This window comes from Sparus aurata, chromosome 6 (assembly GCF_900880675.1).
Source record: "Sparus aurata chromosome 6, fSpaAur1.1, whole genome shotgun sequence".
In the NCBI taxonomy this organism is placed as follows: domain Eukaryota; kingdom Metazoa; phylum Chordata; class Actinopteri; order Spariformes; family Sparidae; genus Sparus; species Sparus aurata.
The window spans coordinates 1,437,621-1,464,739 of record NC_044192.1 but is presented as its reverse complement, the minus strand read 5'-3'; the positions used below and the strand labels follow the sequence as shown (position 1 = coordinate 1,464,739).

The 27,119-nt window shown below is 42.1% G+C and overlaps 3 protein-coding genes across 3 annotated transcripts in view; 2 read left to right on the top strand and 1 right to left on the bottom strand.

Annotated features, from left to right (window-relative positions):
• pcbp4 (poly(rC) binding protein 4) overlaps window positions 1-27,119 on the bottom strand; it is a 488,978-nt gene that overhangs the window by 142,081 nt on the left and 319,778 nt on the right. The window lies entirely within an intron of this gene.
• manf (mesencephalic astrocyte-derived neurotrophic factor) lies at window positions 7,475-17,007 on the top strand. The gene is made up of 4 exons (XM_030418809.1): window positions 7,475-7,699; window positions 9,091-9,218; window positions 11,774-11,915; window positions 13,451-17,007. Exons 1-4 carry the CDS (start codon window positions 7,612-7,614, stop codon window positions 13,633-13,635), a joined length of 543 nt encoding a protein of 180 aa, XP_030274669.1. The 5' UTR covers window positions 7,475-7,611; the 3' UTR covers window positions 13,636-17,007.
• rbm15b (RNA binding motif protein 15B) lies at window positions 21,265-25,126 on the top strand. The gene is given in 2 exon segments (XM_030418803.1): window positions 21,265-22,787; window positions 22,789-25,126. Coding segments are annotated over 2 exon segments (2,541 nt in total). The 5' UTR covers window positions 21,265-21,656; the 3' UTR covers window positions 24,199-25,126.

Genomic DNA, 27,119 nt, shown 5'->3' with positions numbered 1-27,119 from the left:
TTCAATCTGTGTCTTATACCCACGCGAGATCCAAAACCAGAGGGAGATGTGGCCGGGAGTGCCTGAAGAACAGAGCTCTTTCTGGGCTGGGATGGCTAAGAGGAAGCCATTCTTCCATCGACCGTGGGACGAGGCTCCACAGGCTCGGGCACCGCCAGGCGCTGGTGCTTCAGGCAGCCACTAGAGGGCGACAGTGCGGACGCTGCACTGCTGCTGCAGTAGGTGAACTTTGGAGGGTGGAGGATGGGGGACTTGGACCTGCGGCGCCGCTGGGTTCTGGACGCTCCTCTAGAGGTTTTCCTCATACAGCTGAAGAGAGAAACAAAGATGGAAAAACATCAAACATTTCGTTGTCATCAGTTTCTTTCTTCAACTAAATTGAGTCTATTGAGTTGATCAGACTTCATCGTCAGCGACGTGTGATCGTCAGCCCAACGTGAAACACCAGAACAACATGAAAACAGATAAATCTCTTTCTTCTTATTCCTCTCTGTTGGCAAACAACAACTGCATCACAGCTGCCATCTGATGAGTGGGAGACAGCCCAGCTGACTCAACCATTAGTCACAACGTCGTCAGACAACAACAAGAAGAATTCAGGCTACAGAAAACAGCTGTTGAGTGACTGCATTGATATTTAAGATGAGAGATCACAGAGAAACTTGGGTTTAAAATACAGAATATTGACTGATGGGCTGCTGTGAAGTGTCACCACAACATTTAGTTGATATTTGTGTTGGCAAAGTTGTGTTTTTTCCTGATGCAGCCAGCCAAATAGGACTGTGCATTACATCCCGTTTCCCTCACCATGGTGCTGGTCGTCCGCCGACTCTGGCCGGACTGGTTATTAAGACTGGGAGTCAAAATCTCGTCATAACTACCAAAATGAATATATTACATATTAATGTGGCATTACGTGTGTCTTTGGAGAAGCTTAATTCTGCCGGCGTCTGTCAGCAGGTGTTCTTCTGCTCTTAAATAGCTCATAGGTCAGTTTTTACAGCCTATAAAAGTCTTAACAACATATTCATTGTACACACATAACTTGTTTTATACTTCACTAGATAAGCTGATGACTGGTTGAAGAACATACAGTGTAATGTGTTGTGGAGCATTTTATCATAACCTGTGTCTAAAATGTCTGATGAGCCACTTACAAAATGTTTTATATGTTTGTTCAATTGTCAGATGACTCGATAAGCAACAGAACAAAACCGCCCCGTCTTCTCTGACTAAGTTTTAATAACGTCAAACTGTCACAATTTTTGTCAAAACAGCACAATTAATATAACAAGAGCACGGCTTTGGAACGCAGTGGTTTGAGACCAAGACACCGCCCACTTCATCACATCCTCTAGGTTAAACAATGCAACAGGTCTACCAGCAGAGCAGCGACCACTTCTACCTACCCGTGCCAGTTGTCCTTCGGGCAGCTGAGTTTGGGCTCGCTCCGCTGGAGTCAAGACAAGCGCGTGATGCTGCTCTCGGAGCCAACGCCTCTGAAACACTCACAGCTCCGGGTAAACTGGAAGGAGGAGAGAAACACATCAACTTTTAGGAACTTTAACTGGAGCAAGTGTGTTAATAACCACCGAGCCCTCCGCAACAACAACACACACATCCATTCTCTGGCTGTCCTTATAACCTGAATATGGCTATAAATGCGCTGGATCAACTGAGATCTGACTTAAGTTCAGATACAGAAGAATCAAGTGACCATTCCAGCAGAGGTAGAGATTGGAAACTGGTCATGACGCAGAAACTGGAACTGGAACAGAATAGCATTAACTTAACTCTGCTGTGTGACCTCCACAGTCTGGACCTGCTTTGTAGCCGACCTGTTGGCCCAACTAGCTACCTACTAGCTACATTTGGCAGCAGTTAGCGGTTACTTGAGCAACAAAGCTGTCGGTATCTGTAAATCACTTCTGTACGATCACTGGCCTTCATCAGTCTCAGAGATTAATGGCCCCAATTATGAAAGCTGCTTGTTAGCAGGTAGTAAATACTAGAAAATACTTTCTCAGTAAAGACATGTTCACAGTCTGGAACTGCTTTGTAGAAGATTTAAACCAGCAAGAACTACTTATGATTTAAATTGTCAAACTCCAAGATTTCTTGCAGTGGCCAGTGTAAAGAAAAAGGGGAAACATGAGAGAATACCAAGCCAGCAGGACATTTACAGGATGGCAGCGATCGACACGAGGACTGAATGAAGATACGAGAGTAAAACTGATTACGGGAGCAGAGTTCATTTTCCTTTTTCAACTTTGAAGGTGATAACAGCACAGAACAGAAAAGACATCTGATGTCTGTTCAAACTGGATTAATTATTAAAAAGTTGAAGTTTTGTAGATTATAAAAGGGGTCTGGGGGTTCTGTACTTCCTGAATACATCTAAGCAACATATTATTGAGGTGAATGTTCTTTGACAGCTCTCCTTCCTGCGTTTGGCAGCTGTAACCATCTTACTTGTAGACCGAACTAATTCTATTTGTCTGATAGTAAAGTTGCTCTAATATAGAACATATTCCACTCTGCTGCCAATAGACTTGTCCTTGTTTGTTATTGGTCAGATGCTGTAAACACCTCCCATTTTATATGAATACACTTGTGTCTAGATGTGGAAAAACTGGTTTGGTAGCCAGTTTCTTGTGACCTCTCGGTGCGACTGCGACCTTTATGGAGTCAAACTGTTAACCAACATTTTCCAGCTCATGTCGAGTTTGACTGTGATAACACTTAAAAACACGTCATTAACGAGGACATCGACTGAGTGTGTCAATTAGCAGAACGAGAGAGAAGAGAGTACGATGAAGAAGTCAGTGGGTCCGATCAGAACAGTTAGCAGATATTTACCTCTCGGCATCAACCCTCAGCTTTTAAAAGCTGTCTGCAGTGTTTCCTCCTCACAGTCTTTCCCTCCTGCCTCCATGGTTGGAGGAGGCTGCTCCGACCAGCCACCCAGCTGCAACACAAACACACAACAGTCAGTCACAACTGAAATACTAATTAATCTACAGTCACCAGTGTCGGAGATGACGTGTTACAAAAGCAACACGTTCCACTAATATATTTCTTTTAGCAGTAACAGCGTAATATATATCGTTAATGCAGTTATGTCAAGAAACGTGTTACAATCCACGTTACTGACCAAAGTCGAGGGTTTATTGTTGTTTTCTTAAGAATCCATATTAATATAGTCTGTGTGTGTTTAATACAGCCGAGCCTGTAAGTTCTGTGTTCAGTCTGTGTGACTGAAACAAGCCTGATGATGAAGCCTGATGATGAAGCCTGATCCTCTGAGTGCACTTTAATTAACATTCTTGAATTACACTGCAGTCTGTCCCAAAAGTCAGGACTGAACTGGGAAAGAAAGCGTTTAGGTTTGCTGCTCCCTCTGCCTGGAACATGTTGCAAAAAACTTTGAAACATAATGAGTTGGTCTCGTTGAACTTGGATGACCTGGAGGCAGAAATATCTGGTTGTAGATGTTTTGCCTGAGGCTGTTATTACTGTAGCTGACCTTCAAATGTTGCTGTTTTGGATGCTAAGTGTCTTTAATGTCTATGTCTACCTTGTGTTTGTGTGTATGAATATGCTGCTGCCTGTCTTGGCCAGGACACTCTTGTAAAGAGATTTTAATCTCAATGAGTCTTTTTTCCTGGTTAAATAAAGGTTAAAATAAAAACAAAAAACAAAACACAATGTATTATTGTTCTGTGGACTAAAATAAAGAGAGATATTTGTCGTGTCGTGTCATTACAGGCCACATTATAGAAGGTATACGTCTGTTGTGTTTCATATGACTGAGCTTACAATTAAAAATATGTATTCCTGTCTCATATTATCAGACTGTGATCCTCCATCTGTCTGCTCATCACTGTGTCCAAGACTATTCCTTTATTTGAAAAGATCTCTGCTATTTAGCTGTTCTATGTGTTACTTTAAAATACTGGTAAGGATGCACAACATGGATTTTTTTCAGCTGATACAATAACCTGTAACTGCTCGACTCTTGTCGATACTGATAAAATAACCAATAAAATTTGTATATTTTTAAAACCAATTGCTAACCTGTAGTATATACGCACACCTGAGTGTAAGAAAGGCCCAAATCTAGTGAGCAAAGATGGTTTATAAGATATTCCAGCTGTGATGACGACGTGTGGCTCCACACTGGTGAAGCAGTTCGACATTATGACCGTGACATCAGTGTGTTTGTTCTTCTTCTCTGTTTTTATTAGCGGCTCACAAATATAAAATAAATTGGCATTCCGCCACCTACTGTGTCTCGACAAAAGCAATCCTGCTGATAATGTACATTTTTGATTATCGTGCTGATAATTTATCGGTCTGATATATATCGTGCATCCTTAGTAACTTGTAATATGTTGCATTTTGAAACTAACTTGTCTGAACACTGACAGCTTCAGGCTACAGTTTCTTTGTTGACAGGTGTCCACAACCACAATATGAAGGCAGCAGTTACAGACGAGTCCCAGATATGACGGCTCAATAGAAGGAAAAGCTCACAGTGATCTCCAGTAGAAACAGAGATGGTGACTGACGCGTTGTTTGGCATTTTGCTCATGTACCGATCTGTTTACCAGGCAGCATGTGAGGGACGAGCTGATGATTCTGGAGCTAAAAATAACACGAGATGTGTTTAAACTGCAGTTAAACTATCAAACCGATGAGAGATAATCACACATCGGTATGATCTGTTAATTAAACTCATTAATCCCTCAACAAACCCGCAGCGACAACATGAACCGCTGCTTTGTAAACAGTTGATTTCATAGGCACTCCCACCCTGTTGGCTAATGCTAGCAAGCAGCTTTAGCTGCTAAGCTAACAGGCTAGCTGCCCACAGAGGGTCGTTTTCTGAACATTTTAGAGACAAATAAAATTCTGGATGAGATACTCACGGTTCAGGATATCCTGGTCGCAGTAAAGAGAGACAAACACAGGGCATAAAGGGTGTTTCTCTCGCCACAGGCCCTCAGATGTTGACTAGCCAGTGAGGCTAGCGAAGGCTAAGGTACGCTAAGGGGACTGACAGGCTAGCTCGGACGGCTAGCTCCGTGTTCGTGTCTCCGCGATAAATAAAGACCTGTTCCTTTGTTAAAACAGCGCGGAGGGACGTTCAGAGCCGAACCACGACGTCTCTCACAGGTACATACAGGTTGTGTCTGACAGCGGAGGCGGAGGACGGACGGACGGAGAGGCCGAGCTTTCTTCAGCTTGTTTACAGTCGAACAGTCGCAGTGACTCTGCAACAACACGCAGCTGCTGACGTAACCAGCCAGAAAAACGCACCCTGACGTCACTGTGTGCAGTTTGCGCCGCTCAGAGATCAAAGTTCACCTGCTCAGCTCTCAGAGCAGACACACAGGTGAGCCTTCACACAGACACACCGCTGACCTCACGTACAGGTGTCTGACAGGTTGGAGGGCCGAGGACATACAGAGAGGACCAGGGCACAGTGTTACGTCACTGTTATGTAACAAGAACAGAACAAAGCCCGAACACACAAGAACAGGTCCAATTGAGAAGTTCTGCTCTCACAGGCACCTGAAACCACCAGCTCACCTAACAGCCAGAACACATAGCACCAAGCATCCAGTGGTGGTAATGAAACAATACAAAACATCAGGTTTTGGTATTTTACCTGAGGATTTCTTGAAGGCACAGGAAATCATTCCTACCTGGTGCCATCAGACTACACAGCGCTCACATAACAAAACACAAAACACACACATAACTACTGCGCTTTATATTATTTCTGTACATAAACTTGCACCTTACCTCAACATTTAATTTTATTTACCTCAATATTTTATTTGTATTTTATTTCATAACTACCAAAGCATTTTATTATATTCTACTGTTAGGAACCTTCTATTCTGTTGTTTTTGTTGCAAATTGTATATAATACTTTGTTGTTTCTTATTGCCTCTTTATTTGCCCTTATATTTTTATTGTATTGTACTAAATGTACCTGCTGCTATGATGACAGGCTAATTGTTGCAAGAAAGTGAAAACCATTCGAGATATTAATGTTTTGAAAATGACAGATTCTCCGTTCAGGTAAAGACAGACTTCCTGTTATTTATTGTATTACTGTAAACATTCAGCAACACATGTAAATATGTACACGCTGTAATTGAACCGCAGGGTGTCTTGAATGTTCAGGACACATTTCAACCCAATCCAGTGAAAAGTAAACCTGTTTCTTCATGTGTGGAAACTGAGCAGCCCGACAAATATCCTCAAGAATAATCTTAACCTCTGACCCAAAGGTAGAGAAGAAAATGTGGATAAACACATAAACTGAACATTTGCTCCTCTCTGCTCGCTGGAGTCGAGAGCAGATATAGAAACATGGCAACAGCGCCATCGAGTGGTAAAACAGGAAAATAGCATGAAGATCCCAAACAGGGAGGAACACATGAATAAAACAGAAAGAGAGAAAGAAGATGGATGAGATGGATGCTTTTCATAATCTCATAAATGTATTAGACTTAAAGGAGCAGTCTGCGGTTTTGTGGAAGAAATGTTAATGAGCAGAGAAACTCTCTTTTTTTCAGGTTTAGAATAAACAAACTGACCTTAGAGGACAACACAGTTTCATACTGTTTGACTTTGTTTACATGTGGCGGACTCTGCCACCCTTCTATCTTCAAACAGTGTTCTGGGACCTTGTTTTCCTCTGAGAACAGCTTATTTTTTCACTTATAGAACAAAGTTTGTAATATTGCCTCATTAATAATGTCAATATTAAAATGATTAGTTTGAATTCTTTCTCCAAAACTACAAAGTTCCCCTTTAATCCAGAGTTTATAAAAGTCTACAAGTTTTAAGTAAATGAAGTTGCAATTCAAACAAAAAACCCACATCATGATAATAGTTTGTGAACATCTGAGGTCAAATATAATTTACAAGTGATAAATAATATTTAATATTATCATGTAATCTAATAGGTCTGTCTTCTGTTGAGCATTTCCTTATTCTTTTTTTAATAATATTTTCTCTTCTATATCACTATTCTATTGGCTTACTATAGTAATAAAATAGTACTGAGGTAGAATAGGTGGAGGTGGAATAATGACAATTCACCTCACTTTAACCCTTAAAAAATATCTAAAAAGATTATTGATTATATAAGTTTATTGTTCTATCTCTGTCTATCTATCAATGCCATTATGATTCGTGAGTTTTTGTTATTTTTTATAAAGAAACGTTCAAAAATAACTTAAAACATGTAACAAAGTTCTTATTTTATACTTTCACGTGCAGGTACTGGATGTGAGCACGGGGCGGATGTGGCCCAATCAGACGGCGCCAACTGGACGTTGTTCCCGGAATGTTCCGTCTCCGTCCAATCAGGGGAAAATGCGTGGAGGACTACAGGAAGCGACGGACCTCTCCACCAATAAGGTGCCGGTTGCGTAGTATGACGTGGCGCCGGACAGCCCCTACAATCAGGAACGGATGCTGCTCACTTTTACCGGCGTCTGTAGCGGAGCAGCGTTAGCGACCCATGAGGACGAGGTGTTCTGTGGCAGCAGCGGTTAAACATCGACACGTCTGATTATTCCAGCCGACATGTTGAGTCTCAGCGGGTTGTCGGTGGTTCTGGCTCTGGTTCTGGTGCCCGGTCCAACTGAAGCCCTGAAAGAAGGAGACTGTGAAGGTAGGTTCGGCTGCTAGCTTCAGTTAGCTAACACAGCATCAGCTGAACGGCTGTCTGCATGCAGCAACTTTTTAAATGAGTACTGGTACCGGAGATGTCCGGTCCAGTAGAACCGTGAGCTTTCTGTGGAGTGAAGAACAAGCTGCTGTCGTTTTTAATATATTAGTGATGTTCAGAGATTTATCACAGTGTTGCTAATCATTCTCCCAAAGCTGCCAGGCTGGTGCTCTAAAAAAACGTTTTGTCATAAAATTCTGGGACTGGGAGTGAAACTTAGACCAGAACCAAGACCCGGACCAGTTCAGCACACAGTGGGATCAAATGTCAAACAGATATCAGATGTCTTAAATTAACAATGATCAGTGCTTAAAGGTACAGTATGTAGTTTTAGTTGAATTCAAACTCATGATTTTAATATTTACATTATTAATGAGGCAATTAAATAAACTCATAATATTTATTTATTTCCATAAGTGAATTATACAGTTGTTCTGGTGGCAGGGTCCGCCACAAATACACAAAGTAAAACGGTGTGAAATTGTGTTTTTCCTGGAAGGTTAGTTCCTGTAACTACATCGTGCAGCTTTAATGATGCATGACAAAGAAGCGGTGCAGTGTTTATATAATGATGGTTTTAATCATGCTGGAGCCGAGTTGGATGCCTGATTTTATAAACCTGAACTGATATCAGGTAGTTTTGAAACAAAATTAAAAATCAGGTAATAGTTGTCTATCACATGAGCATCTTTTTCTGCATTATAATCTAAAAGAAGTTTTCATATCGGACAACATTTCCACCAACACAGATATTTTGGTGATGATACCGACCAAAAGTTACATCAAACAGGCTGTAATTATTTTTATTATCGATTAAGCATTTGTCTGTAAAAAAAATGTCAGAAATAAATGAACAGATGAAACTTTGATATCATAGTGACACCTTCAAATTAACACTGTCATTCAAACACTATTTGAAATCCTTTCATACACCTTGAATTGTTTTTTCCCAGAAAGTAAAGAGACAAGAAATGAACATTATTTTCTGTAGGAACTGTCTGTTTACTCTTCTTTTACAGGCAACTGTCACCTGAAATGTTTGTATTTGCCTGAAAAAACAGAGCATGTTTTTAATAAAATCAACATTAAGAAAAGACTGAAAGGACAAAATGTCTCAGTTAAAGATCCTGAAGTAGATCAACAGCTGTTACTGTACCATCATTTCTATATAACCTGGTATATGTAACTTTATCAGCCAGCTCACTGGCTTCAGACAAAAGCGTCATTCGTAGCAAACATCACACAATACCTGAGTTACAGCTCGTGTTATTCTTCTCCATGACAGTAGTTGCCTCTGTAAAGTTGTCTAACACATATTCTCCTCTTTCTTTCAGTGTGTCTGAGCTTCCTCGGGAAGTTTTATCAGTCACTAGAGGAGAACGACGTAAAGTTCAACAGCGACGACATCGAGAAGGCCCTCGTAAAGACCTGCAAAGATGCTAAAGGGAAAGAAAACCGCTTTGTAAGTAAACCACAGATCGAGTCGTTGGTTACATGATTTTGATCCTGGATGTGTGGAGAGTGACAGTCGTCACCTGCTTGATCTGTTAAATTTTTCTGGACAAAATTGCGAAGGTCAATGAAATGCTTTATTATCTGCTGATGTGCTGTATCACATTTTCATGCTTTGATTTTTGTGGCTAAAATCATCATGATAAGCATCCGGTTTATCTTCATACAACAGCTGGAGCAGAGAGGAAGTAAAGTTACCGAACACTGTGATCTCCTTAGATTGAATCAGGCCCGATGAACTGAGCAGCATTAATTATATTAATCATACAAAAAGCAAATGAATAGATGAAAAATGACGACAGTTAACTTGGAGTTAATTTCAGTGCACCGTCGTGTTTGTGGCTCTCCTCCATGTTTCCCTGTGTGTTGGGATTTCTTATAATAAGTCTTATTCACAACATTTCAGTCTTCAGACTTTTTTTAAAATTCATTATTTAGATTTCTGACTGCTGGCAGTGGCTTAGTTAAGATATTGTTCTAAAATGTTTGATAACTTTTGAACCACTAATCTGATCAGGTGAGAGCAGCTCATCCAGGTTCTTTGCCTTTCATTACGTGTTTCATTACGTAGCCGTTGACTCGGAGCTGGGAGGAGGTGAGAACAGGTCGAGTTTAGCTCCACGTCCAACGTTACTTTATGCTGTTTACAAGCTTTATTATTAGAAGGCAGGTCAGTTCAGTTTATGAGTGTTATTAACATTAAAACAGCCTCTGGTCCTGGAGGACTGTCGAGTGGACGGACCGCTAAACCAAACTTCATTCTGATGGCAGCTGTTTTAAGGTTAGGTCTTATTTTTTCATAGTAAAAAGTGTAATTACAACTTTATAAAGGCTCTTTTTTGATTCACTTAGATCTACAGAAACAATAGCTGTCCGTGTCGTTTACCTAATGACATCATTAACTAACCTGTGATGAGGTGTTTGACACAGAGGGGCTCATTGACTGGTCAAGTCTCACATCTCTCTGTGGATGAACTGAAGCCACAGATATCTTCTCTTGCTGTCCTTCGTTTTCCGGGAAAGTAAATAAAACCCTAACCTTTGGGCTTTTACAACGTTTGATGTGCACATTTGCAACACGGCAGCTTTTAGGTGTGTCACTACCGGCTGTTCAACCAGCACCGGCACTTTCACAGTGTTCGCGTTCACCCAGAGGAGGACGGGGTCGTCCTGACAACAGGAGAGTGACGTGTGGCTGCTCATCTACGCTTTAATAACTCGTGTAAAGTGGCATTTCTCCCACGTAGTTTCTTCCTCTGAGCCAACAGACGATGTTTGTAGCTGAGCTTCTCATGTTGTTTCTGTTCAATGGACAATATATTCTCAGAAAAAAACACTTTTGCTTCTCTGTTATGATTTAATAACCTTTTTTTGGACACATTTACATGCTCAGTAAATGAAATGTAGGATTAAACACCAGGGATAATGTATATCTCTTTAAATAAAACAAAACTTCCTGTAGTTCTGAGCTCACAGTAAAATAAACACCAAATTTTAACTGAGGTTTTTTTAATATTCTTTATATAACCATATTTTTAAATTCATCCATTCTCAGACAACGCAAAAGTAAAATTGGGACTTGAAATGAGTGAAACTGAAACTTTCGGTCCCCCTGAACTAAACGATGTGTGACACTCGACCGACTCGTCGTCTGCTGTGTTTGTAGTCAGAAGGCAGAACGTGAGAACAGAACAGCGCCGGGCCGCTGCACAGTCGTATCCGTCTGTAGCTGCAGAAGAGCTGAAGAATGTTCGTCAGTGATGAATGTCTTTCCCTGAATGTAACGACTCAGCACCTTTTGCACCTCTTCAGGAGGACGAGGAGCTAATTTTATCGCAGCAGCAGCTCATGGCCAGAGGAGCAACAGCTCGTCACACACATGGAGCCGGTTTGACAGGTCCGGCTTGGTCTCTGGTGGTTTATCAAAACTAGAATGTTTCCTCAGGGTTTGTTTGCTTCCATCCCCCAAACTCTGATAATAAAGCCGATGTAGTGAAGACTTTGAAGGAGTTATAAAAGGTATTGTGTGTCTGATTCCAGTGAGAAACATGATGATTAGAGACTCTTTGTACAGATTATATGTTCTTCAGCAGTCCCCGAATAAAAAGTGAGTGAAAGGAGTGAAGATGTGGACGCCACTCAGTAAACGTCCTCCGGTAGTGTTACAGCATCATGCGTCTCTTTATCTTCATCAAGGAGGTTTTGTGTCTGTTGGTTTGTTACTCAAAAACTACTGTACAGATTTCTACAGAACTGTTATGCAAGTATTTATCATGAGAGTTCCATTAATGGTCAATCAAGCCAATGACGCAGGATGACATCACCAACATGTTTACTCCCCCGGTTTACCTGAATGAGCCAAACTGCAGGTGTGAATGAACCCTAAGAATGACGTCCATATTCTTTGGTTATTTTTTTTTTTTTTTGAGTACTTCCTTTTCAAAGCATAATTTACATGTATAAAACGATCCAATCAGCTCTCTTCTCCTCATGTCACATGTCTAGTGTTACTACATCGGGGCGACGAGCGACGCAGCCACCAAGATCATCAACGAGGTGTCGAAGCCTCTCAGCTACCACTTCCCCGTGGAGAAGATCTGTGAGAAGCTCAAGAAGAAGGACAGTCAGATCTGTGAACTGAAATACGGTGAGGAGGAGAAAAAGTTGCAACGTACGGCTGCAAGTAGGAATGTATCTTCAAACCATAAGATCCAGAGTAACAGTCGTTAGAGGGCAGAAGGTATGAGCCCGTCAGCTAAAGTCTTCGTGCTGAGCTCAAGTTTAGCTTCTTGTCTGAGACACAGGAGACGTGAGGCGACGCAACAGTCGGCCTTCTTCACAGCCAGTTCTGTGATGTGAGTCTGATGTGTCTGGGCTCGGGGTGCACATTTAAAAAATTTTTTTATGACCGATAACCGACGCTCATTAACCGATTAATAACCGTTATTACACGGCTCTCCTTAATGCTGCAGAAAGCTCCATTCACTTAAAAGTGGCCTTTTTGCCTCTGATTCACGTATTTCGTTTCTTTGCTCCGCAAGTAGTAGTTATCACCGCAGTTATCACCGCAGCGTCTTCAGTTGCTAAGCGACGTCAGCTGATCTGTAGTCTACTTCATATGGGAAAAAACTACTCCTATGCCACTAGTATGGATGAGTTTCACATTAACTTTAATATTTTTGGTAAATACGGTGATTTCGAGTCGTGGCAAAAGGCTGAGTTGTCATCAGAGGTCAAGAAAAGAAGAAGAGGAAAGCAGCGAAGAGAGAGAAGAGAAACGGCGTCGGTTTGGCGAACTATTTCTCTGCTGAAAAACACTGTGAACACCTGAACGGTAACAAATAAATTGTACAAAGACATACTGTTTGACGTTTTTTGTTCGTGTTGGTAAGTAGCCGTGTAATAAGCGGGACAATGTATAGAACGGCGGTCATTATCGGGAAAATAAGTCCCTTCAGGACGGATCAGATGGTTCCGGTTCGTCCTGTCTGGACTTATTTTCCTGATAGAAAATAAGCAAATAACCTCATCTCCTTTTCGGTCGAAATTGTCCCACACAGAACTCCTTTTTACTCGCTTAATTTTTGCTGTGAAGTGGGCCGTGGCGGAAAGCACGTAAAGGCACGTGTTGCACGCGTCGACACGCTCCCATGAGTTGATTGACAAGTAGCTAAAAAAAGTTTAACCGATAGTATTAATCAGTCAAAGTTCCTGTTATCGGTTAAACGGTTAACCATGTGCATCCCTAGTCTGGGCCCTGTAGCAGCATCAGAAGATTCTGGTACCGATACGGCAGCAGTGTGTCTTTGTGTGGGTGTTTTATCATGTAAAAATGTCTCTGGGGTGATGTTCCTGCAAATGTATTCATGCATGCAAGGCAATAAGAAAAACGCTGCCACAATGATGAGAAATTGTAGAAAATATTCCTCCTCATATCCTGCAAATGTCTTTTAATTTTGAGGATCACATGTCGACACCTGCTGTGATGTAGCATTGATCGCTTTATTGCAAAGCTGCAGTAAGTCTGTCCGTCACTGTAACTTATCAAACAGTGTGTTCTCTGGATGGATAACATTATTTTACCCTTGTAAAACATTTGCATCTTGTGCCAGAGATTAAAACACACACACACTTTATTATAAGGGTTTGACATTCATCGTCATGTTGTGTCTTCTCCTGTAGACAAACAGCTCGATCTGACCACAGTGGACCTGAAAAAGCTTAAAGTGAAGGACCTGAAGAAGATCCTGGAGGAGTGGGGCGAGTCCTGCAAAGGCTGCGCCGAAAAGTCCGACTTCATCCGCAAAATCACAGAGCTCATGCCCAAGTACGCCCCGGCAGCAGCCAGAGCACGGACAGATCTGTAACCAGGGGCGAAAACACATAAAACACAACTTTGGAGGACGACCAGGAGAGTAGAGGAGGAGGAGGAGGAGAGTTTTGTCTGACATGTTTGTCGCAGTCTTTAGAGCGTGGACACTGATATGGTAATCTCACACTGATTCAGAAGTATAGATGTTCGTGGGCTGAAGTTCTTCGCTATACTTTTAAATCACATGTCAGGGGGACGAGCAGAGTTTGAGCCGGGGAGGAATTCATCAGGAGCACTGATTTAAAAGAGGACATTATGAGCTTTAGAGGAGTGAATCTGCTCGTGTAGTCGATACATTTCACAGTACGTTGGCTTAATAACTGACATCTGGTTATATTCTCCAACTGTTAGTCCATCGATGCGTTTTAATGGAGAGAAGAGCACCTGAGTGACGAGCAGAGAGCAGCTGTGTTGATGCAGGATGACGTCACATGTTTTGTTGGTCACTGTAAATCCTGCTGTTCACAAACCCACGTCGATCACATCTCCAGCCTCTGCTGACACCACCTGATAAGATCATAATGCCAAGATGCATCCTGGGAATTCTTCATGTGTGAACAATGTGTTTACTGTCCTTCAACTTCACCCTGATTTCCATAACGTCCTGTCGAGGAGGATGAGTGAACGCCGATGTTGAAGGAAGAGTACTCCGTCTCAAAACAATCCCGACATTCCCACATGTATGTTAAAGGAACAGTTCACCCAAAAGTGAAAAATCGGTTATTATCTTCATATTAGTTTCGTAGTCCACAAAATATCTCTGGAGCTTCACAGCAGGACGGCGATGCAGAGACGTGTTTTAAAACAGAAAAAATAAGAAAAGAAAAACATGAAATGGCTCCAAACAGCTCGTCTGCTGTAATCAGAGTCTCCAAAAGCCTCCAGATGCTAAATTGATTCGAAAAAATATTATTTTCACCCTTTTTTTAAAACGGAAATCTTCACTGTAGCCACGACGCTTAAAGCGTTAGCGTGTCGGTTGTAAATAACATCTTTACGATTCAGTTTGGGATCGAGCTTCATGGAGCCATTGTATGTGTTTTTGTGGGTGTTTTTTACGTTTTTGAAAGAGTCTCCAGCTCCTTCAGCGGAGTGATCAGTCCGTGCCGGCCCTGAATGAATCCCTTTCCAATGTAATCCAGGACGAAATGCACCTTCCTGCAATGTATTTCTGAAGTTAAGATGCGCCTTCAGTAAACTGAGTTTGTCTGATCAGGTGGTCGTCTTCCAAAGATCTTTTATCATGAAGTGCTCTCTTTTTGTGGCTAATAACCCTGCAGGAAGATAATTTAGCATTTATAGCATCTCAGAGCATGAGATTGAGGTGATTACATTAGAAAGGGATCTTTTAATGTCCGTATGAAGAGCAGGAATGATCACAGCAACCAGAAATGTTTTTGATGTCCATGTGGGCACGTCGGGATTGTGTTAAGATCGATTGAGAAGAATGTGAAGCTATTAAAAGCCCGTGACCTCCCTCCTGCTGACACATCCTCTGTCCTCTAATCCCTCAATTTAATCCTTTTATTTAAATTCACAAAGTCAGCAAAGTCTGCCATATTCCAACCCAGTCAAACAAACAGCAGTTATTAAAAAAGATTGAACTTAGCTGATTGTTTCTGTTCTCACTCATGACTCGTGTTACATTCAGGCTTTTTGTAGGACGGCAGTGGCCAGTAATCCACAAGAAGTCTGATTTTATGGAACTGCTCTGAATGCTCGACGCTGCAGTTTTTACAGAAGCAGCAGATAATTGTCGTCTTCTGCCAGAAAAATGCAGCTCTGACAAAACAGGTACTCAGAGGACACGGAGTTTGTGTGACTGTACAGTTTAAAGTACAAAAACCTTTCAGACTTCAAACTTTTCACATTTTTTTTATGTTTCAGACTTCTTAAAATGGAATTAATGTTTGTTTTTTTCACTCCACAATCTGCCACAATCGTGAAGCAAAAAACAGCTTCTGGAGTGTTTTTGTTTAGGATTGTTAGGACCTTATTACAGAACATATACACAGAGTCAAATACAGTTTTGAAGCTGTCTGTATTGTGCCATGAATTACACGCTTATCGACTTTAAAGGCAAGAAAGTCGCGTTTAGATTTGTGTGAAACACCAACATGGCCGTCACATCAGGTCATATAGTCTTATACTTTGACAGTTTTGAGACAAACTACGACTTTCTCAAGCTGAAAAATGATATTTTCTAATTGACATGTGTAATACATGGAACAACTTTTTCTTTCTATATGTATTTTTTTCTGCGTAAAGGTCTGCGGTGATCCACTGAGCCGTCAGGGAGGGACTTCACCTCTCTGACGTCTCAGTGGGTGTTGGAGTGAAAAACGAGTGATGCATTCAAGAGAATCATCCAGGTTTTAAAAAAGGAAGAAGGGAGCTTGGAATAAAACCGCCGACATCTCTGGCTTTTCAAAACCTGCTGGCTACATTACCCACAATGCAACTTGGCCACTCAGTGATATCACTGGAGACAATTTATCCTAATACAGTCGTACTTCCTGTAAACACTTTGAAAAACAGTTATTCACTTTGTTGACTTTCTGCAACAGCAATTACTAAAGACTAAACATAAACCAGTCCCGGATCTCGGGGTTTCGCTCCACTATTGTGGAGAACTGTGATCAGATTGATCAGGAAACATGTAATCCATTTTAAGACAAGTCTGACTCTTGGACCAAATGTGGAAAACTCAAGCGTCCATGTGCTTGGTATGTTAAAGTCCATGTCGCTGGTCTTTGACTCGAGGAGGTTCAGAAATCCTCCTTCTGTCTGAAGGGTAAAAACAATATTTAGGTAAAATATTTATTGAGGGTTTTTAAAAAAAAGATTGACCTCTTTTCATTTCTAATAGGTGATTATTGTTTCCACTTGGGTTTGGGTTTTTTTGTTGTTGGTCCGACTGAACATCCAGATGGTTTCTGTAGTGCTGCTGTCCGTGTCGTGAACCTTGTGACTCATGAAATACGCCTTCCATGCAGCGCCGGGATCGCTCGCATTGTAATCCAATCAGGAGTTCAAATTTGAAATAAAAATTGAATGTGGGGAACTAAAAGTGTGTGATCCTCACACCTGTGTCAGAACATGTTCCTGAACACGGAGGGGAATCAGCTGTTCACCCCGCGTCCCCGGACTGTTGTGTTTTTCAGAAGGGATCCACATTTTATTGTTTGATGTAAACAAACGGTGTGTACTTAAAATATTAAGAAACAGTTTTGTGATGCTTGATAAGACTTGATGGGATATGAAAACTTAAAATATGCTGTTGTTTCACATTGACCTTTCATGTACAGCCCCAGGCATTTGTTACAACTGTACTATTCTACTTTTTCATTAAAATCTGAAAAAAGTCCGTCTGATGTTTTCTTTCCTTTACCATGTGAGTGAAGATGAATTTAAATGTGTTTACTGAAGTGAAAGATCCCGATGAAAACAGCCTCATGGGATGTTTGGACCAAGAGCAACAATCACTGATGGTGCAAAATTAATCTGAAAATGTATCTTTTATTTCTTTTCACCTCAGTAGTTTTGTCAGTAGGTGTTGCACTTCATCCTTTTCTCTGGCCAAACGTTTGTGTTACACATGAAAAAAATTCTTCTAAAATTAAAAAGATAAGAAAACTGGTGCCAGACATGATTTTTTATTTTTTAAGTCTTGTGCCTTGTCTTGTTGCATTTGAGGAATGAGAAAAAAAATTCATGTATTCATGCCGTGCATGAATTCTTTTGGTTTTTTTGGTGTCTTTCATGAAATGAGAAAAAAAAAAATACATTTTTGTATTATTTTTGTGTCACGCAGGATGTGTGGTGCCAAACTTGAAATTGTTTGTAAAAAATGGTGTCACATGAGAAATGTGGTGGTACAAATTAATTGAATTAGTCACATGAATTAAAGAAACACATTGGTGTCACAATTCCTTTTTTTTTTAAATTTGGTGTAACACGACATTTTTTGTTTCACATGAAATAAAAAAAAAACAATTGATGTCAAAAGCTTGGGTACCAGATTATTATTCTTTTTTTTTTTTAATAATACCTAAAACAAAATGGTGTCATGAATTTTTTTTTTTAATTTGGTGTTAAATAAAATCTTTTTTAGAAGAATTTTGGTGTTAGATTAAAAAGTAGCATTATTTTTGCTTCAGAGGAAAAACAAGGCCAGCTTCTTTTTTTAGATTTTCCTCAAAAAATCCCACAAAATTCTGACCTTTAATTTCTTTCTAGAATTTTGACTTTTTTCTTGATCTTTTCCCCAAAAATTCAGATTTTTTTTTACGCTTCTGACTTTATCCCCCTTAATTTTTTCTCAAATTCTGACATTTTGAGGAAAATTAAAGGGAAAAGAGTCACAATTTTGGAAAAAAAGATTTTGCCGGGATAATCATTCTAAATTCCTACATTTTTTTCATCTGTGAAAACTCAGAAAATCTAATTCACTTGGTTTGATTAAAAATATATTTTTTAAATTAATTTGGTTTCCCACAAGAACAAGAAAAAATGTGTCCTTTAAAAGTTTTTTTTACTTGGTTTCAGGCATGAAAAGGTTTTTTGCATGCATCACATTATACCACGGAATGTTTAGTTATAACAGTTTGTTTTGTTATGATGTGAAATGATTCACATCATAACAAAATAAATAATATAAAAAGTCGGAGCAACAAATGTTTCTTGTTTAAAGATGAAAATATCCAACAATAATAAATAGCTCACTTCATAACTTGATACTGATCTGTTCTTCTTGTGTGGCATCCATATTTCATACATGTGAGGCAAAAGTTGAGGAATTCCAAGTAATCTGGAAATCTAACAGCTGATCAGTCGGCTTACAGTATCTCACGGGTCAGAAATCAGGTGCAGGTTCAGTCAAAGTCAACCAGGATCCACAAAGTTAAAGACCTAATTTGTTCTCCATTCTCTCCTTTAATGACATCGTCTTGATCCAGAATAACAGAGAGCAGCAGCAGGTCGATCGTTCAGGTGTGTTTGTGTTTCAGTATCGTACTTTTCCAGAGGAAGTCAGAGGGAAGCTGTCTACAAACAACATGCAGTGTGGGATCTTGAAGAGAGAAATCTGTGTGTCCCAGTCCCACAAACTGAACAGCTCTTTGTTTTGGGGAATCTTATCTCGCACCTCCTCTCACCCGGCCTGTGCAGAATGCTCTTATCTCCTCGTACTGGAGGTCTGGCTCTCCGTCAGCCTCTCATCTGTCAGTCCAGAACAGCTGGGAGACGAACAGAGGAACAGAACAGTTCTCATGACACACAGTTTGTTTCACATTATCTTCCTGTCGACTGTGTGGAGACGTGTTTCTGTTTCCTGCTGCCCTCCAGAGGTTCCAGTCCCACCTGCACCTCCTGTTCTGTGGGATGTGTGTGTGGAAACTGCTCCATCTCAGCAGGGTGGATGTTCTCGCCTCCTCGGATGATCTCGTCCTTCAGACGTCCTTCACAATGCAGCAGCAACACAGACTGTTCAGACTGTCTGTGTTAATGATTACATGTAGTCAGGAATACAGATAACACTTTATAATAACCGGCTTGATGGTCTATAAACACCAGTGGCGAATTTATAATGGTCATCCAAGATGTTTTATAACTGAACTGCAGAGTATTTATTCATGTATGTCTGCTCTCCTTTAAGCCTTGTTATATTTATCTCTTAATAAAATCTAATAATTTATGCACTCGAGACAACACTATAAGATTACTTTGGAAACAGCTTTAATTTCATTATTATGTGCTTCCTGTGTAAATCTGTGTTTTGTTTCTTTTTTAAGAACATTTCTGCCATTTATTATTTATTTGTTTGTTTGTTTAAAATAGACAATGCACATCAGTTGACATTTTCAGTTTACACTCAAAATGTAAATATGCCAGAGTTGGCAAAAAGGCAAATTTTCATCTGTAGTCTCTTGGCAGGTCAACACATCATCACATTACATTAGTGGGAAGGAAAAAAAAAATTCAAGAAGGATAGAAAGCAAAAAAGAGAGAGAGAAAGAGAAAAGAGACATGAAAAATAAAAATAAAAAATAAGTGCAGTACAAAGAAGTGCAGCACTTAAAGCGAAACTCTCGCCAAAAAGCAACTGAGGCTTTATTTGGGATTCAATATGAGTCAAACCTTCGTGTGAAAGCATAATTACGATGAAAGAGGCACTTTTAAGATTTACTTTCGGTTTTGGGCACGTTAATTTTGAATGGGAGTGCATGGGGCACGACATGCTAGCATCAAAATCTCGCTGTTTAAAACAGTAAGAAGTCTCGACACAACATGAAACTTTGCTGGTAGTATCACCAGGGTCTCTACACATGAACACGAGCATTGAGAACATTGTTTGTGTACACAGAGTTTACTAAGGCTACGTTTACACGATGACGGTCTGAACAGAAGACGCAAAAGTGGCGTCGCGTCTTCACTTTTTATTCCGCGTTTTCGGGAGGAAATCTGCGTGCATACGGTGACGCAAAAGTGTGTGGAATTCAATTGGGTATGCATGCCAGGCGGCTAGGGTCTCGTCCAAAGCCGACGAATTGGTGCATCCAAAATTTGATAGAGGTAATTACAGATCCTTCTCCGTTCTGTAATACTATCTGTACATATCCTGTACATTTCGTGGAAAGACTCCTGTACGTTTATTAGAGCTGCCAGAGCAGCTTGAAGGTCCGATGCATGGAAATAATCCAACATGTTTGTTTATTTCCCTGTACTGCTGCATGTATGTGACGTAAACGCGTACGCGACGCGAGCAGATCTGAACAGAGTTTTGCGTTTTGCCAGTGTACACGGAAACGCTGTGGCGGAGTGTATTCAACTTTTCCACTCTGGAGGGTGGTTTCAGATTTTTGCGTTTTCAAGCCCCAAAAACGCCGTCACCGTGTAAACGAAAGGCACTTCCGATAAAATATTTTGTCGTTTTTACCCGCAAGCGTCCTCGTGTAAACGGGGTCTAAAAAGAAGGTTTCTGAACAACTCACGTTAGCAGTAGCTTGTTCCGCTCGCCGCCGTCCTGCCAGTGGAGAAGTGTCGATCTCAGAATGTGACGTAACCTGGAGGACAGTTAAGGTGACAGTTAAGATTTTTTCTGTTTAGTGTCACATGAATTGTTTTTTAAATTTGGTGTCAAACATGAAATAAAAAAAGGGTTTGGTGTCATATGACATTTTTTATTAAAACATTAATTTAAAGAATGTTCGCACATTTTTTTTCACTCAGTTTCATTGAGATGAACAAATGTTTTCTTCTGAATTTTCTCTTTTGGGTCAAATTTCTTGTGCCAAAATAGTAACATATCCAGATATATATTTTTTTCAACGTCCTAATATATTATTTACTATAGCTTTTTTAATGTATATTTTTTATAGTAACATGTCCAGATATAAATTTTATCTATTTTGATATTTACATGTCCTGATACATTGTTTACTATATTTTTTTTAATATATATTTTTATAGTAACATGTCCTGATATGTTTTTAAATGTTTTTTTCATAGTTACACGTCCTGTTATATTGAATATATTTTGATAGTAACATGTCCTGATATATTGTTTACTATGTATTTTTTTAAATATATATTTTTATAGTAACATGTGCAGATATATTTTTAAACGTTATTTCCATAGTAACACGTCCTGTTAAATTGTATATATTTTGATAGTAACATGTCCTGTTATTGGTTGGTTTCCCAAAAAGAAGCGTGGCACGTCATGACGGCAGCCGTCTGACGTCACCGCAGTCTCCGCCCTCCACAGGGAAAGCGCACATTCCTATTGTCCAAGATGGCGGCGTAGGTGCAGACCCTCGGATGCTGACATGTTTTTAAACGAGTTTATCCTTTTATTTCGATATTTATGCAAGTACTCAGCGGTCCGAGTGGTAGCGTTTCTCTCCCGGAGCTGTCGTCCGCCACGTTATCTTCACTAACACTCCTGGAATTCTCTCTCCGGGCCGGATTCCCGCTGCAGGCACCGAAAAGTTTGGGCTCCATCATCCTTTGAAAATGAAGAGGCAGGCCGGGAGAGACGCTAGTCCGTCCAGGGCCGCCACTAAACGGGTGCGGGAGAGGGACCGAGAGAGCGCACGGAGAGAGGAGCTGCCACCGCCGCCGCTGGCTCTGCTGCTGGCGGAGAGCCGGGGATATCACCGGAGGAGCCGCAGCAGGGAGCGAGAGAAGCCGCGGCTCAGGGAGGAGCGAGCGGCCGCCTTGGAGCTCCACCACCGACATGAGCTCAGCCTCCTCGGCCGACCGCCGCTGCGGACCACGGCGGCGGCGGCGGCGGCGGAGCTCCCCGCAGCCAGGCCGGGAACTCTGGAGTACAAAACGCTGCTCATCAGCAACCTGGGCTCGCAGGTGTCGGACGAGGACGTGGAGGACGCGCTGTTTCACGAGTTCAAAAAGTTCGGGGACGTCAGTGTGAAGCTGTCTCACACTCCGGAGCTCGGCAGGATCGCCTACGTGAATTTTCGCCACCCGGAGGACGCCAAAGAGGCCAGACACGCCAAGTCGTCCAGGTTAGTTTTGGGTGATCGACAGCTTAAAATCGAGCCGATGTACGTGCGGAGGCGGAGCGTCACGCCGCCAGATGTCGGATATGTCCCTCTGCACGCACCGTACCCGTACAGACAGCGGTCCCTGTCCCCGCCCGCCGCCGGGGTGAGCAACATCAGGGACCTCAGGGCCCGACACTACGCCCTGGAGACCCTGGGTCTCAGCAGAGAGAGGGAGAGGCTCTTGGATTATTATGGCATGCTGGATGAGAGGGGCCGGCCTTATGGCTTCACTCCTATGCCAGTAGTGGAGGATCTAAAACCTGAGGATGATCAGAGGGCGACCAGCAACCTGTTCATAGGAAATCTGGACGGTAATGTCACAGAAGTAGAACTGAGGAGGGGTTTTGACAAGTATGGCATCATTGAGGATGTTGTGATTAAACGCCCGGCTCGCGGACAAGGAGGAGCGTACGCTTTTGTTAAATTTCAGAACTTGGACATGGCCCACCGTGCCAAGGTGGCCATGCAGGGGCGGCTGATCGGTGGGAACCCGATAAAGATTGGTTATGGTAAAGCTAACCCCACCACACGGCTCTGGGTGGGCGGGCTTGGGCCTACGAACTCCCTCGCCGCCCTCGCCTCGGGAGTTCGACCGCTTCGGAAGCATCAGGAATATTGACTATGTGAAGGGGGACAGTTTTGCGTACATCCAGTATGAAAGCTTGGATGCGGCTCAAGCTGCCTGCGGACAGATGAGGGGGTTCCCTCTGGGTGGCCCCGAGCGGCGTCTGAGGGTGGACTTTGCTAAAGTCGAGGAGGGAACCTCTCGGCCATTTCCTCCTGGTTATCAGCCCCCCGTCACTCCCCTCTCTCACTACGAAATCCTCGGGGAGACCTACAGCCGCCATCGCAGCCTGGAGCGAGAGCTGAGGGGAGCCAGGGACCGCTCCTCCCCCCCGACACACAGCCTCCTCACCCAGAGGGAGAGAGACAGGGCCCTGCTGGAGAGAGACTACCCCACCAGCCCCACCCGGAGCCTGGAGAGGAGAACAGCAGCAGTGGAAGCTTTTGGGAGGAGCGGGAGAGCAGCAAGGAGCCGCAGCAGGAGCAGGGAGCGGTGGCTGAAGGAGAGGGAGGAGAGGAGGAGCCGGAGGAGGAGCAGGAGTCCGTCCACAGACAGGCTGACAGAGGAGAGGGAGAAAGAGCGGGACAAAGAGAGGGGGAGGTCGAGGGTCCGGGTTCCAGGAGGTGCCGTGTCTCCTGACGCCAGCCCGGACCGAGCACGGGTCCGAGCTCCTGACTCCACCACAGAGCCCAGAGACCACTCCCCCGACAACGCCGCAGGGGGGCGTCACCCAGCCACCAACGAAGAAGAGCCACCATCTGGCCGCTACCACAGCAAGAGGTCCTCCATAGAGCACGTCAACAACCATCACCATCGAAACAGCGAGGTCGTCGCCGCCAGCTCTCCTGCGATCCACACAGACACTAACACCTCCTCTCCTCCCACCACGCTGTCGGAGTTCGCCCAGGCGTCGCTCTCCAAAGCGTGGCACGGCTTCTTCGCCCTGAAGAACAGCAGTTTTCCCACAGAGCTGTACATGCTGGAGGGGGGCGTCTCATTCTTCAACACGGTGATGAAGGACAGCCTGAAGCTGCAGAGCCTGAACCAGCCCAGCCAGCTGAAGATCGCCCAGAGGCTCCGCATGGACCAGACTCGACTCGATGAGGTGTCGCGCCGCATTAAACTGGGACGGCCTGACGGGTTCGCTATCCTGTTGGCCACCCAGGGCCCCGTGGACCGCCAGGCCCCCACCCCTGAGCCGGGACTGCAGGTGCGCTTGCTTCGACACCTGGTGACGTACCTGCGGAACAAAGAGGCAGCTGGAGTCGTGAGCCTGCCCCCCGCTAAAGAGGGCGGGCCGGGCGCGATGCTGTACGCCTTCCCACCGGGAGACTTCTCCCAACAGTACCTGCAGGCCGCCAAAAGGACTGTGGGAAACCTGGACGAGGAGCACATGGTTATTGTGATTGTTAATGACACTAATTAATTACTACACTGCAGAGTTCATACATGTACAGACACTTAAAGGAACAGTGCACCCAAAAAATTAAAACTCACTCATTCTCTCCTCCCTCCTGATGATATAAAGTCAGGTGAACAGTTCTGGAGCTTCACAGTGAAACAGAGTTGCAGCATTCTGCTAAACAACTGAAGCAGCTGAGACTTGATTTAAAACAGAGAAACATCCAAAAAACCCACAAAATGTTTCCATACAGCTCGTCTGCTGTGATCACAGTCTGCAGAAGCCCCGAGATCACAAACAGATCTCAACACGTTTAGCAGCTACAAGCAAGATTTTTAATAACCTAAAAAATCAGGTTATCCTACTAACCTGTCAGACTTTAACCAGCTGAACTGATCCCGACTTCAGATTCTGTTAAAACTACATTGTGATATTTTTAGTCTTTAAATCTCGATATGAAGAAATCTCAAAATGCTCCGACTTGGCGACAAAATTAAATATCAGTGTTTCTTATCCAATACTTCGTTACTGAGACAAATTTGTCAGGATGACTGCTGGTAAAAATACAAACACAATGAGATTTTTTAATAATAATCACCAGTGATTATGGATATAATGGATATAACGACTCTGTGGGTGAAGACGTGTTAGAACAAGTATAAACAGTCTGGTGAGTTCAGAAAATGAAATAAAACACACACAGCGGCTTCTTCGGTGCCAGATCATATTTTACTGATTCAACCCTTTCAAGCATCAATGATTGAATCTCAAAGTAATTTTTGAAAATGTTTGTTTTAACACCTTAGCAGCTACAAGCAAGATTTGTCAGGAGATTCAAACTCAGTCTTAATATTCACAATAATAATGAGATAAACAAGCTGTTCTCAGAGGAAAATAAGGTCCAAGAACAGTGTTTGAAGCTAGACAGGTGGCAGGGTCCGCCACATATAAACATAGTAAAACAGTATAAACTGTGTTGTCCTTTAAGGTCAGTTAAAACAAAGACAGTTTGATTATTTAGTTTGTTTAGGCAGAAAACAATCAGCCAGTGAGGAACTTTCTCTCCTCATTAACATTTCTTCAGCTGAACTACAGACTGCTCCTTTAAAAGGTGTGTAAATAAGACTTTAATCACACAGGACTCTTGATTTCTGGGTCAGATATTAAAACTGATATTAGGGAGTAAAAACATTCCAATTTACAAAAGTAACCCTCAGGTTGGTTATCGAACACTTGACAAAGATTTGTAGCGGAGGAAAGATGTTTCACGCTCGATTGATAAACGTTAATCTTTAAAATTATATCAGTCAAACAGAACATTTCCCCGGGAAAACTACCACAAACAAACTTTTTCTTTTTCTGTATTATAATCTTTAAGAAGTTTTAATGTCGGTGCATATTTGCCAGCATATCGACTGATCCTGATATATCTGTGATGGATCAATATTGGCGATTTCTTTCCAGCTGCTTCACTGCTGCAACTCTGTGTTACTGTGAAGCTCCAGAACTGTTCTGTGGACGACAACACTTCACTTTATATACGACTTTATATCAACATGAGGGTGTGAATTTTAATTTGTAGGTGAACTATTCCTTTAAACACACACACACACACACACACACACACACACACACACACACACACACACACACACACACACACACACACACACACACACACAGAACTGAGAGGAAACTCTGACTACAATACTTCCACGTTTTAAGAAAAGCTGCATTGTATCGTTTTACTCAGTATCGTAGAAATGAAACACTCAGAAAAGAACACTACATCTTTGACTCTCTCTTCCACACGTATTAACGTCTCTGGCTGTCACGGGATGATTCTACATCACCAGGTTTCTTTGTGGGATTTATTCGGTGTTGAAACGTTCTGTGAGGAGAAACACGTAGCGTTCGGGGATGTAAACGTTCACGCCTGCTGCACATTCAGGCGCTGCTGTTGCTTTTGTACTCTAAGCTGTAACATACAACACTAAATCTGAGGGGTTTGTTTATATGCTTGTTTACTTTATTTGTCTTTTATTTTTGTTTTCCTTTGATCGGAATTACCAAGTTATTCTGTGTATCCATGAAGCGAAGGACTGGGAGGTTTTCTACAAAGTGATTGTACTGTAAGCTGAGTGGGCGGTTTGTCTCCTCGCAGGTTGAATCTGTTGTGACGTGTTTTCTTTCTCCCGTTGTTTAAACACCAGCCGCCACAGCCAGTCGACACAAACGTGAATCTTCCGACCCGTCCCTGTGACTGTATATTTTACATAGCTAGTGTTTTATCAATTGAACCATTCCAGTTTCTTCTTTCATTTTGAAAGGTTTGAGTGTGTTTGGTCTGTCGTTGCATGCCGGAAAAGAAAAAAAAAGTTATATTTTGTCCGTCTAAAAAAGAAATGTATGCCTCTCTTTCAGTAACCTGTTGTCTCTTGAGATGTTTCAGATACACGTTCAGCTGTCAAACTGGTTCGGATTTTATATTGTATACCGACTTTTATTCAATTTTAATACATCAATCCATCCATCTCTTATTGATCCACGCTCCCTGTTCTTTTTTATCTGCTGTCACTTCTCAAGATGTCTTCATGATCTCTGTGTCTTAATGCAAACATCATCTACAGGTTGTTTTTAAGTAGTTGCATCAACGTTCGGGTTCTTTAATAATCTCTAGAAAAGGACAAATGTTTTATTTCCAATCAGACTCACATGTCAGCTGCAGAGATATTTGTAATAACCTGTCAGACTTTAACCAGCTGAACTGATCCCGACTTCAGATTCTGTAAAAACTACATTGTGATAATTTTAGGCTTTAAATCTCGATATGAAGAAATCTCAAAAGCTCTGACTGGGCGACAAAATCAAATATCACAATGTTTCTGATCCAATACTTTGTCACTCGGACAAATTTGTCAGGGTGACACAATGAGATTAATTAA